Source organism: Carex rostrata, chromosome 28 (genome assembly GCF_964058835.1).
Source record: "Carex rostrata chromosome 28, lpCarRost1.2, whole genome shotgun sequence".
NCBI lineage: Eukaryota > Viridiplantae > Streptophyta > Magnoliopsida > Poales > Cyperaceae > Carex > Carex rostrata.
Window position 1 is genome coordinate 3723782 of NC_135945.1, and position 12270 is coordinate 3736051.

The 12270-nt window shown below is 32.0% G+C and overlaps 2 protein-coding genes across 3 annotated transcripts; both read left to right on the forward strand.

Moving 5' to 3' along the window:
* The first annotated feature begins 4927 nt into the window (after positions 1-4927).
* Positions 4928-6848, forward strand: LOC144545773 (uncharacterized). Of its 2 annotated transcripts, none has more exons than XR_013508579.1 (2): positions 4928-5469; positions 6030-6848. XR_013508579.1 is itself a non-coding variant. In XM_078294336.1 (2 exons), the coding sequence occupies exons 1-2, from the start codon at positions 5329-5331 to the stop codon at positions 6399-6401; spliced, it is 528 nt and encodes a 175-aa protein (XP_078150462.1). In that variant the 5' UTR covers positions 4928-5328; the 3' UTR covers positions 6402-6806. The 2 variants fall into 2 exon arrangements, 1 of the variants encoding a protein (XP_078150462.1); XM_078294336.1 differs by having other exon boundaries at positions 6015-6806.
* A 1777-nt stretch (positions 6849-8625) lies between these two features.
* Positions 8626-9672, forward strand: LOC144545519 (BTB/POZ and MATH domain-containing protein 1-like). The gene has a single exon (XM_078294085.1). It carries the CDS (start codon positions 8626-8628, stop codon positions 9670-9672), a length of 1047 nt encoding a protein of 348 aa, XP_078150211.1.
* Positions 9673-12270: the final 2598 nt, after the last annotated feature.

The window sequence follows — 12270 nt, forward strand, 5'->3', positions numbered from 1 at the left end:
ACAAAATATCGCTAATAAAACAGTAAACATATAACATTATTCAAATAAAAAATACAAATTAAATATTAGCTAAATCATTATGTGTAAGTTACATCAAATATTACTTTCTATCTAAAAAATCTACCCCTAAATAAAGGTATTTGATCGATTTTGCTTTTATTATAACTTGTATTAAACACAAGCATAATCATTAAAGATTTATATATTAGTTTATCAATTTACTATATCTTTTGTGATAAATCTTTTCATCCATTTCATATATAATATGTAAATTTTAATCAATTTTTAGATACTTGTTAATTAACTGATCAAAAGTTTAAATAAAAATATAAATTTTAAGAGGTCTAATTTTCTAAAACATAAATATTTATGGTTTTTTCCAATATCTTAAAAATTTTCGGAAATATAATTCTTATATGTTGGAATGCTAATGTCCATTCGCAATAGATTTTAAGTAATACATATCATATCATATCATATAAAATTTGACTCGCACCTTTTATTTAGGAAGATGTAAAATATGAAATGTCACACCTAAATGACCCTTAGTTACAGAAATAGTATGAACATTTCATGCTTCTCACATGAAGTTTGAATATTTACAAAAGGTATAGAAAAAATATACATGTGATAGGTTTATTAAATGTATGAATTACTACTTGCCAAGGAACAATCATTCCAAGCTATAAGTAGACAACATCCTACCATTTTGCACTAGGCTTAAAAAAAAGAAAAAGAAAATATGAAGCCCATGATAAGTCCAAATAAGCCCAAATGAGCTCATGCTGGTATAATTCAATATACTACAATATATGGACCAGTGTTGTAAAAAAACGTTCGTTTATGACGATTAATCAGTCGATTAGTTATTGGCGGTGCTGTCATGGATTTTTTCAATTATTCGATTAATTATTTCTGATTATAGCCAATTATTCCTGATTATTTCTAATTAATCACTTGGTGGTACCTTGTCCGTTTAATGATCGCATACAGTTATTTACAACACTGATATGTACTGGATCTTTGTAGAATTTTTGGTTTTTTGTATTAAGTGGATACAAATGAGAATAGAAGAAGGGAAGAAGAGAAATAGAAGAGAAGAAGAGAAAGAGAGAAAAAAAATATGACTTTTATTTCATAATCAAATTGGTACACTATGTCTTTTTATAGCTGAAAATAGAAATTAATCAATTACATAATGTAAAAAGACTGAATTACCGAAATTTTTTATTAATATTAAAAAAATATAAAATTTAAGATACTATCCATGTTTTCGCCTTATTTCGAAGTCTATCCAAGCTGTAATTTTTTTTTTTTGCGGTTTTAGACTTAATTCATGTAATTTTTTTTCGAGGTTTCCAAAAAAAAAAGTAAATTATTTTTGGGGTTTCAATTTTTTTTTGCATTTTTCATATTTTTTATTTAATAGAAATATTTATAATTTATTTATTTTTTGTATTGAAATATTAGAAATATTTCATATATTTCTTTAAAAATAGATAGAATACTATATAATTTGATTTATTAGAAAGACTTCTACAAATAATCCGGATCAACATTTTTCATGCTGGATTTTTTGTGGCTAAAAAAAAAACATATTAATTTTTCTTACAACAACAAAAAAATTCAGCACAAAAAATGTTGATCCACGTTTTTTGTAGCAGTCTTTCTAATAAATGAAATTATATAATATATTATCTATTTTTAAAGAAATATATTAAATATTTCTAATATTTCAATATTAAAAATAAATAAATTATAAATATTTCTATTTAAATAAAAAATATGAAAAATGCAAAAAAATGACACGGCAATTTTTTTTTGCGTGACCGACGAGTGCAGGGGCCAGTATTATTTTTACTTTGAGATTAGTGCACCACGTTTTTGAACAGTTCAGATTTTCCAAAAAAGCACTCAAAGTTTGTGATATCTCAGAGGATGCGAATTCCATCCCAAATAGGTTCGGATTTTGAGTTTAGGTCCGGACCACCGGATCTAAACTCAAAAATTTAATTTGAGTTAACTCGGGTGCTATCAATATATTCCCCGAATAGGGTTTGTGGTATTGGCGCGAAAATAGACTAAACCCTAAATCCTCCCTTTCTCCACTGCCTCTCCGTCAAATTCTCTGTCTTCACTTTTTTGCGGTACGTCCTCTCGATTTTTTTTTTAAAATAGAATTGCATTGAAATAATTTAATAGAACAAGCCCAGCCTGTTGGAATTTTCGAAAACTAGCCTCCACCGATCCCTAGGATCGGTGTAGCAAAAAAAACACATCCTACACCGATCCCTAGGATCAGTGCAGCCCATTTATCACTCCACCATTCCCTTGCCGCAGAATGTCACAGAAAATCAGAAAATCAAAACAAAATAGCCCTCCACCGATCCTGTGGATCGGTGTAGGTTTTTTTTTTTTTTTTTTTTTTTTTTTTTTTTAAACAGAAATTTCTAATTTTTTTTTTATTAAAATATTAAAAATGTTGAATATATTTCTTTGAAAATAGATGAAATACAATATAATTTGATTTATTAGAAAGACTGCAACAAATAACCCGGATCAATATTTTTCAAGCCGGATTTTTCGCGGCTGTAAGAAAAATTAATATATTTCTTTATGTGTTATTGGAAAAAAATAAAAATGCTTAGATTCTGAGTTATTGATCCCGGTTCAAAAGTCACTTCTAGGTAATCTAGAAAATATTGTGATCCATCTAGTACATTTAATTAATAAAAAATTGTTTCTATTTTGAGAATTCTTTTTGAAAAACAATCATTAAATAAATTAAAGTTTTTGTTTTTTTTCAAAAATAGATACAACTTTTTATAAATTAAATGTCCTAGAAAGATCACAATATTTTCTGGATTACATAGAAGTGACTTTTGAACCGGGATCAATAACTCAGAATCTAAGCATTTTTATTTTTTTTCCAATAACACATAAAGAAATATATTAATTTTTCTTACAGCCGCGAAAAATCCGGCCTGAAAAATATTGATCCGGGTTATTTGTTGCAGTCTTTCTAATAAATCAAATTATATTGTATTTCATCTATTTTCAAAGAAATATATTCAACATTTCTAATATTTTAATAAAAAAATTAGAAATTTCTGTTTTAAAAAAAAAAAAAAAAAAAAAAAAAAAAAACCTACACCGATCCACAGGATCGGTGGAGGGCTATTTTGTTTTGATTTTCTGATTTTCTGTGACATTCTGTGACATTCTGCGGCAAGGGAATGGTGGAGTGATAAATGGGCTGCACTGATCCTAGGGATCGGTGTAGGATGTGTTTTTTTTGCTCCACCGATCCTAGGGATCGGTGGAGGCTAGTTTTCGAAAATTCCAACAGTCTGGGCTTGTTCTATTAAATTATTTCAATGCAATTCTATTTAAAAAAAAAAATCCGTCCTCTCTCTCTCTCATCTTCATACTTTTCTAAAGAGTTACCTTTTTTGGTATTAAGGCCTATGTCGTACTAATTTTGCTTATGTTAAATTTTGCTTTATTAGGAGTAGATGATTACAACACCTTGTTAGTTCTTCTATTTTCTAAAAAATATTCGCATTTCATTACCCCAGCTATACAATAGAGGGATTAATGCTTCAAAATAGAAGTTTTGCAATTTGAACCCTCAACACCAACCAAAAAAAAGGAACAAAAAATAATTAACTGGTCCTAAAATTAAATTTATTGTTGAATGTATAGAAACTAATGCTGGTCATACAATTATTTGATTTCCAACTACATGGGGCTAGGTGTCAGATCACTTCATGTGCGCATTTCTAGAGTTGAGGTTTTTATTGATTTTCTTGGCCATGCAATGTAGCTTTTTCTTTCTTGTCTTCTTCAATATTGTAACTATTTTTCTATGCCTTTGACTATTAGATTATGGGTAATTCTGCAAATTTAGTTTTTTAATAATTATGGACGGATCTGCAGTTTAAAAAAAAGTTTCTTAATGCTGCTTGCAGGATGAAATTGACTTCATATTATCAATGGATAGACCTCAGCCCCAAAAAAGCAGAGTTAATATTGATTTGAATCATGATTATATCACCAACTTGCCAGCTAATCTAAAAGTGAAAATTTTAGTGAAACTCCCACTCAAAGAGGTCGTCAGAACAAGCATCCTCTCGAGCAAGTGGATTGATTCATGGACTTTGATTCCAGATTTGGTCTTTGAAGAAAGTTCTACAGAGTCTGGACTTATTAAGTCGGTTGACCAAGTATTACTGGTTCACCAGGGTCCGATTCAAAAATTCAAACTTGTTAGTGAGCATGCTTGCAGTGAGGCGATTGGCCGATGGATGCTTATCTTGTCTAGAAATGGTATCAGGGATCTAGAACTAAGATTTGGTATTAACAAAAATAAAAAATGCTGTGTTCCTTTCCGCCTCATCTCTTGCCTGGCACTGGAACGTGTGTATCTGTCTTATTGCATTATTAACGTTCCCCAATTTTTCAATGGCTTTACTTTGTTACACACCCTTCAGTTATCTTATTTTCATATGCCGGGGTTTGGTATAGAGAAGTTGGTTTCATGTTGCCCTTTGCTAGATGACTTGACACTTTCTTTTTTTGTACAGCAAGGTTGCCTCCGTATCCTTGCACCAAATCTCACTTCTTTGAATATTTGTGGTGACTTTCATGATATCTGTTTGGAAACTCCAAAATTGACCTGGGGATGCATTTATCTCAGTTCAAGTAGCGGAGATTATCAAGAGTTTAGTTTAGGAAACCATGGGAAAGAAAGCAACATTAAGGGCCTGTTCGGCGTAAACCCAAATGTTACTGTTTACGTGGGAAAAAGAAAATTCACTCAGACTGAATTTTTTTTTTCCCACGTGAACAGTAAAAATCAGTTCAAATTTTTTTGCAACCCATTCCTATTCCCATTTCCTTAGGCGCACCGAACAGGCCCTAAACGTGCTCTTGGGCACCTTTCTAACATTCAACAGCTAGAATTATGTGGTTGTGATTTCATTGATGTAAGATTGATATATGCTTAAATTTGTTTACAATGATATTAGCATACCTGTTCCTCGGAATACCATTGATAGGGCTTCCTTTGAACTTTTGTACAGAAAGGTTGTGATCTAGTTAAGATAAATTAAGAAAAATTAGCCAAGGAGAGGCTAGCAAATGAAAAAAAATAAAAATATGATAGAACAAAAACTATGAGCGGAAGAAATTCTGGTATGTACATGTGGTACTGTAGTGTTGACCGATCCCACCGGTACAAAATTCTCTGATACTGCAATACTATGAGCTTATTTTTTGGCTAATGTTTATAATTTCTACTATTTAATTCTTTGCAAGTACTTGGGCATGGGACCTATTTCAGAAAATCTTCCAGTCTTCAATCATTTGACAGAGGTTTTTGTGCAACTACGTACTTACCCGGAGGAGATTGCAACTGTTCTTTGCTTGTTTCAAAATGCACCGAACATAGAAATACTCCATATAGAGGTCTAGTAGTTCTCTATGTACAATTTATATATGATTTGATTAATTTTTTATTTACTTTTTATATTACTTCTTAAATTTTTGGGCAAAACTGAATGCTCGATTAAATACAAATCTTTTTTTAAGTTGTCCTGTAGCAAAGGAAACCAGAAAGAATTACAAAGCTACCAATTACTTTAAATGCCTGGTTGAGTGAGGGATCCAATAAGCAAGAATGGGGATCAACTGAACCCCATTCTTATCCAAAATTTTTATATTGATGTGTTGGATTTTAGGTAACATTGCTACATCTTTTCTAAAAAATGCCCCCATACTTTTTCAAGGAAATAAACATCAATAGCTCCTCTGTATACATTGATCCCCATAGTCTAAAATCTGGTCTCTGCTTCTAAACTGGTCCAGTACCAATCTATACAAAGCTGGGGCTTTGATCGGATCAACATAATCATATGTTACTAGCAAATTTAGTTCAATCTTTCTGTATATCCAATCATACTACCTAATGATCATATTGACAAGTTTTTTTTTGTTCTTTTCCATTTTTTCAGTTTTGGGATCCTGAGGATATGGATGAACCGCATGATCAAGCTTTGTGGGAATCAAAAGCAATCCAAGACTGCTTGTTTAAGCACCTTGAGGTTGTGGATGTTATGTATGCAAGAGCCACTGAGTTGTCCTTGCGATGCTCCAAGTCGATGCTAGAATTTGCAAAACTTGTGCTCAGCACTGCACCTCTGTTAGAGGAATTCAATATCATTGACTTAGAGGATGCCAAAGTATTTTTTGAGATGCTTGAGTTCTTTCCCAGGTTATCAAAGAAGGCTAAAATTGTATTTGTCAAGAGAGGTGATGAAGAGTCGGGAGCGGATCTTAATGCAACCCAATGGGTGTTTAGCCACCCCTATGAATTCAAAAATTTAGAAGTAATTAAATAGCAGTCTCAAATAGCATACATGTACAACTCTTGTATACTTTCTGGTATTTTGTTTACTCGCTAGCCCTAGAATTTCAGGTTAAATTAAGAATGCAAATGGTACGAAAAAGGGCGTGGAGAGATTACAAGTTTTGATATTTCATCTCCTGTATCATGCTTAATTCTACAATAGTTTTTGATATTTTTGAGGCATGCTTTGAAACTAATATAATACCTAATTTGTTTTTCTTTTTTTAAGAAGTTGAGGTTAAGTCTCTTGTCTGATTGGGGCTCGTCGAGCAGTGTTTACATTCCCGTTCAAAATTGATATGAATGTGAAATTGGGGTTAATCCTTGACTGTGCTCACAACTTGTTCGATGAAATGTCTGAAAGAGACCTTATAATGTGGGATTTAATTTTTACCAATGTCTTGCCATGGGAAAGTCTTCTTTGTTTTTTCTTTTTTTCAAGTGCAGACACAATGAAAATAAACCAAATTACTTCACTTTTTGTTTGTTTTTAGAACAGGGTTAAGGTAAGAATTGAATATTGTTTGTGTTTATTTTTTTTTTGGAAAATCCTACTGGAGGCTGCCATGTTCCCGGCTTCTGTCAATTTATCCTCAGAGCGACTACTCGCAAGTGACATTGTACAAACATAAACAAACACATCTTCGGCCGAAGTGCATCAACTTCTTTATAGGCTACATTTTCAGAACTTGAGATGCTCTGAGATAACTTTGATATTTCACAGAAGACAGTTTTGCTCAGGTGAAAAGATGCAGAAGCTCTTGTCTTCCTCACTTTCCTTTGCACTTTCGTCTGAGTAACAGGGTACAGTGTTAATGGTCAACTGGTAATGAATGTGTGATTGCGTGAACTGGGAAGTAAGAAGAGTCCAGATTGAACTACTATGCGGAGAAAAACAAAGCTGCACAACAACTGTTTGATGAAATGTGTGAACCACTGGAGACCTACCCGGAATAAAATTGCTTCTTCCTCTATCTCTATATTTATGTATAGGCAGTTAGGTTTAATTAATTATCACGACAAGCCTTTTTGCAATTCTTAATTAATGTGTAAGAACAGTTGCTTATATTGCGAAATACTGCCTTTTACATTTTCATTTGCATTATTATTCCACGAAGCATCGAATAATAAAAAAAAAAAATAGATAGGAAGAATTTTCTACTTTTAAATATGGTCCAACAATTTTTAGATAAAGTGATTTTCTACCTATATAAAAAAAATAGTAAAAAAATAGTAAAAAAAATGTAAATTTTAACTACAATTACATTTTCATATAGTGATCATGTAAACAATTCAGATTCAATGTTTTAGTTGGATTTTGAAAACGAAGATATTGATCATAATGCGGACCAATCTGTACTAAGAAACTCTCTTTCATTGTAATATATTATTAGGTGAATCTTCATTTTTAGAGTCATGCATGATAACTCACAATTGTATTATTTTGTAAATTTTCTGTATTGCTATTTTGGTAAGGGGCTATCACTTTGCACTTCTATGTTAGGTTTTTATATGTTTAATTAGTATGATAGATTTTTGTACTTCATGATAAGTGGTTATATATTGTATCCACTCCAGTACATTTACAATGTGGAACATAGATTTAAACAAATCTTTGAAATAGACCTTTAACAGCTACATACTTTTAGTGATGCTTTGTACAAATGCCAAAGTTGGTAATTAATGTAATTTTATACTAATATACTTGTGTCATGTATAAATTGCTCATCATAGAATGGGAAAATACATCATATATTACATATATAGCATCCTTCTCCTGCAGGTCCTAACAAAAATAACATTAGTGCTAATATGAGGTTTCTAATTTGATTCTGTTGATCACAAATAACTTTCCAAATTTATTGGGGAGACCATATTAAACATCTATTCTCGGTAAGCCAGTTTTAAAAAATATTAAAAATAAAGAAAGTGCTAATATCAGGTTTCTAATTTGTTCACAACTGGAAAACCCAAATTTAGATCTCGATCTCTATAAAATCTCCAAAGGCAAACCAAAAATCTTGCACAAATTATTAACGATTGCCAGCAGGTAACGTCATCTTAATTTTCTTTGTTTTTTCTCTTTTTCCACATTGTAAATCTCTAACTTGCATATCATGTATATATATAATATACATGCAAATTGTATACATTCCTTTTTCATTTTAAAAAATAAATAATATCCTAGTCTGTTTTGCAGAAGACCAGTAAAGGAGATGGCATCCTGTGAAGGAAACAATAATTTCACAACATCAGTATGTGTTAATCGGCTGGTGAGTGGGACCCACCATTGCAAGATCATCGGTTACTCGGCTATAAGAGATGCTTTCTTAAAATGCGTAGAGTCAAGCAGCTTTTGCATTGGAGGTCTTGAATGGGCCATCAGATGCCGCACTAGTGCAGTAAACTATGATGATCTCTCCGGACACTTGTACTCTCACGTGTCATTATCCCTCGTGCTTTTGACCGATCCAGCCGAGACCATTACATATGCGGTTAGATATGAATTAAGTTTGTTAGATAAGCAAGGAAGGTTGTCAGAAAAGTACACCAGAGGTTTATTTAAATGTATCGGACAGAGAGGTACCGGGGAGAGCAGTGATGTAGTTGGAATAGAGTCAGGTTTCAAGTACTTCATAACACATGATCAACTTGAGACACTGTATGTCAGAGACGATTGTTTCACCGTTCATTGCTCAATTAGCAATGTACTGGAATCTACTAAGGTGCCGGTGCCCGCACCGGCTATGAAATTGCGACACCACCTCGGAAACCTCTTGGAGAGTGGAGTAGGAGCGGATGTAAACTTTCAAGTGAAAGGTGAGATCTTTCGCGCACACAGGTGTGTGCTTGCTGCGCGATCACCTGTGTTCCATGCGCAGTTTTTCGGGCCTATGAGTGTAAAATCATATGACATCGAGCCGATAAAGATCGAAGATGTGGAACCCATTGTCTTTAAAGGTTTGCTTAATTTTATATATACGGATTCGGTGCCGGAGATAGATACAGCAGCAGATGGTGAACCCATGGAAAGATCTGATTCGGTGAAACTAACACAACATCTCTTAGTAGCGGCTGATCGATTTTTGGTGGATGACCTCTACAACTTCGCGGAGGAAAGATTGTGCGAGCGAATCTCAGCTGACACGGTTGAGACCACCTTTGCCTTGGCTGAGCAGTACAATCTTCACCGCCTCAAAGCTGCCTGCATCAAATCTGGTGTCATGCCTATAAATTTATTTAGCAAGATGTTAATTTGTTAGTGGGTACTAATGCTACTTGGAATTTGAACTTGGGTTGTTAGTTTGAAAGCACTCTTTGATGGCTGTAGATTTATTGTGCTTTTAATTTTGTTTTCAATGAGACTTACAATTTATGTAATTGTACTTACTTTATTTCGTTATTTTTATGTTGTGCAATGATTTTTATTTAAAGATATATATGGTCGTATGATGATGTGATCATACTGAAAAGTTTACATTAAAAATTAAGTTCATATCTGACAAGATTATAACCTGAGTTCATTAGAAAAATTGACGGATGAAATATTGATTCATAAAATTTACTTTGATTCCATATTATGATGCATCTAGGCCTGTTTTTGATAGCTTGGATAGGCCTGTTTTTGATAGCTTGGATCATTCTATAGGACATAAAATGACAATCAATCTTTAGCATGCAAAAAAGGAGCTTGTGTGGTATTAAATGAGTGGATGCAACAAAATAAATATCATATCTAAGTTGTGGTCTTCATAAAAGTAAATAATGTAGCACTCATATATTAAGCAAATTAGATTTTTTCTTTTAAAAGTATTAAATAAAGACAACTATGATACAAAGATAGAGTTCTTTTTTCTCAATGCTGAAAATTATTTATTAAGGTTTTAAAATAACATCTTCCTGCAACTAAGGCTTAATAATTATAATGGCACATGAACTAATTTGCATGATTTAATTAAGTCTAGTAATGATAATTAAGGAGCTAAAATGTTTCAATTGATAGAAAAACATCCTCATTTTAATAAATAGAAATATTAAAATGAAACTATCGTAGTGCTATTTTTTCTCTTCTATTTTTTAGTGTCAATGAATGACATACACTGTATAATTCAATGTCTAATAGTTCTTTAATTCTCTAAATAAATTAAAAAAAGCATATAAAACTGTGTTGTTTGCTCATATATTGTAATCAATACGTATCCAATATATAACCTCATCTCTTTACTTTTTTGAATTATTTAATAATTTTCCATATTTGTGAATCCCAATAATTGTTTAATTTAATGTAATATAAATTTAGCACACAGATAATTAAGATATATACAATATTCCAAGCATTCAACTACACTTGGTTTACTAACATCTGTCCCTGATTGGAGACTAGCATTTGTCCCTGATTATATATGGTGACATTTGGAATTATATTAATTGCTCGAAAAAGCTTACAATAATACCATTCCATTATGGACATTACCAAATTTAGATGCACCAGCCGTCAAATTAGAACTTGGAAGTACTAAAAGTAGAGGTGGTAAGATCTTAATCGGATTCGAAAAAATATGTGCCCGATCTAAAGACAACTTGAAATCTAAATATGACCCCAAATCGAACGGTTCATATTCGGCCTGACCCAACCAAAATTTAACCGAACCCGTTCATTTGTCATCTCTCTCTCTATATATAATAATAATAATAATGAAATTTGGCTAGCTAATTAGATCTGAATCTGAACCTGAACCAGACCCAGACCCGATTTAATAATATAAAAATGTCAAATAGATCAAGACCAATCAGACCCGAACCCGCCGTCCAAAATTGGACATTTCAAAATATAATTCAAGACGACCCAAAATTCAAAATGATTTCAAACTGAATGATTTGAAATCAAATCTATAATTCAAGATGACTAGTTTGAATTTAAGTTTAACCGATTGTATATGTTATGAAATGATTTAATTTCGAGCCTATTCATCCGATTTCCGTCTTTACGGTGCCAATAAGTAACATTTTTCTATTTTGAAATCAAGGAGGGTTCGTGTGACACCGAATGTCACAAATTCATATATCGATTCATTATTTGCACTTTATAGTTATTTATTTCAGTATACTGATTATCAGTAGCGAATTTGCTTCCATGTCTTTAATTTATTATATATGCTATAACAAGTTTCCTATGCTAAACAATTTGTTTGAAAAACAAAAATAATAATTTTTATGAGAAGTCAGTTGGGTCAGGCATCCTTTTCTTACTTGGAGACACAGGGAAGAATTTTTTTAACAAATAAAAGAAAATAATAAATAATATTATATATAGGCACACACACATATATAAATGATAACTATTTCACCTACCCTCAATTTTATCCATACAAAAATCAACTCACCAATAATCCTGTTCACTTTTTGCATGACAATGTCTCTTAAACATTTGAAAATGACAATGTCTTTTTAACTGTAGGAATATATACATTTTCTTGTTATTTAAGAAAAATAGCGGGAACCTAATTAAAAAGCTGAAATTTTGTGTGTCTGCTAGTATGATTCGATTTATCCTGCAGTGAATAAAATAAGCTGTGATATGGTGCAACTTACTTATATGTATTGGTATGCGAATTAGCACCCATGCATGGAATAACATGCTTTCGTTTATAATATAACATATAATAGGCCTAACATGAATCAAGTCAAAGAAAAAACATTGACCCAAATTAGGCGTAATGTTTCCGTTCTGAATTGCACCTGAACCTCACCAAATCTTTCATTAATTGCATGATAAAGTAATGGTCAAAATACTTTGGGGTTGACTTTAGCTACACTCTAAGCTATCTAAGGCCAACTCTACCTCTTGATGTAACTATGTT

Coding starts and splice junctions, on each gene's coding strand:
- LOC144545773 (XM_078294336.1), top strand. CDS start 5,329: ATGGGACCTATTTCAGAAAATCTTCCAGTCTTCAATCATTTGACAGAG. Junction 5,470..6,014: donor TAGAAATACTCCATATAGAG/GTCTAGTAGTTC, acceptor CCATTTTTTCAG/TTTTGGGATCCTGAGGATAT.
- LOC144545519 (XM_078294085.1), top strand. CDS start 8,626: ATGGCATCCTGTGAAGGAAACAATAATTTCACAACATCAGTATGTGTT.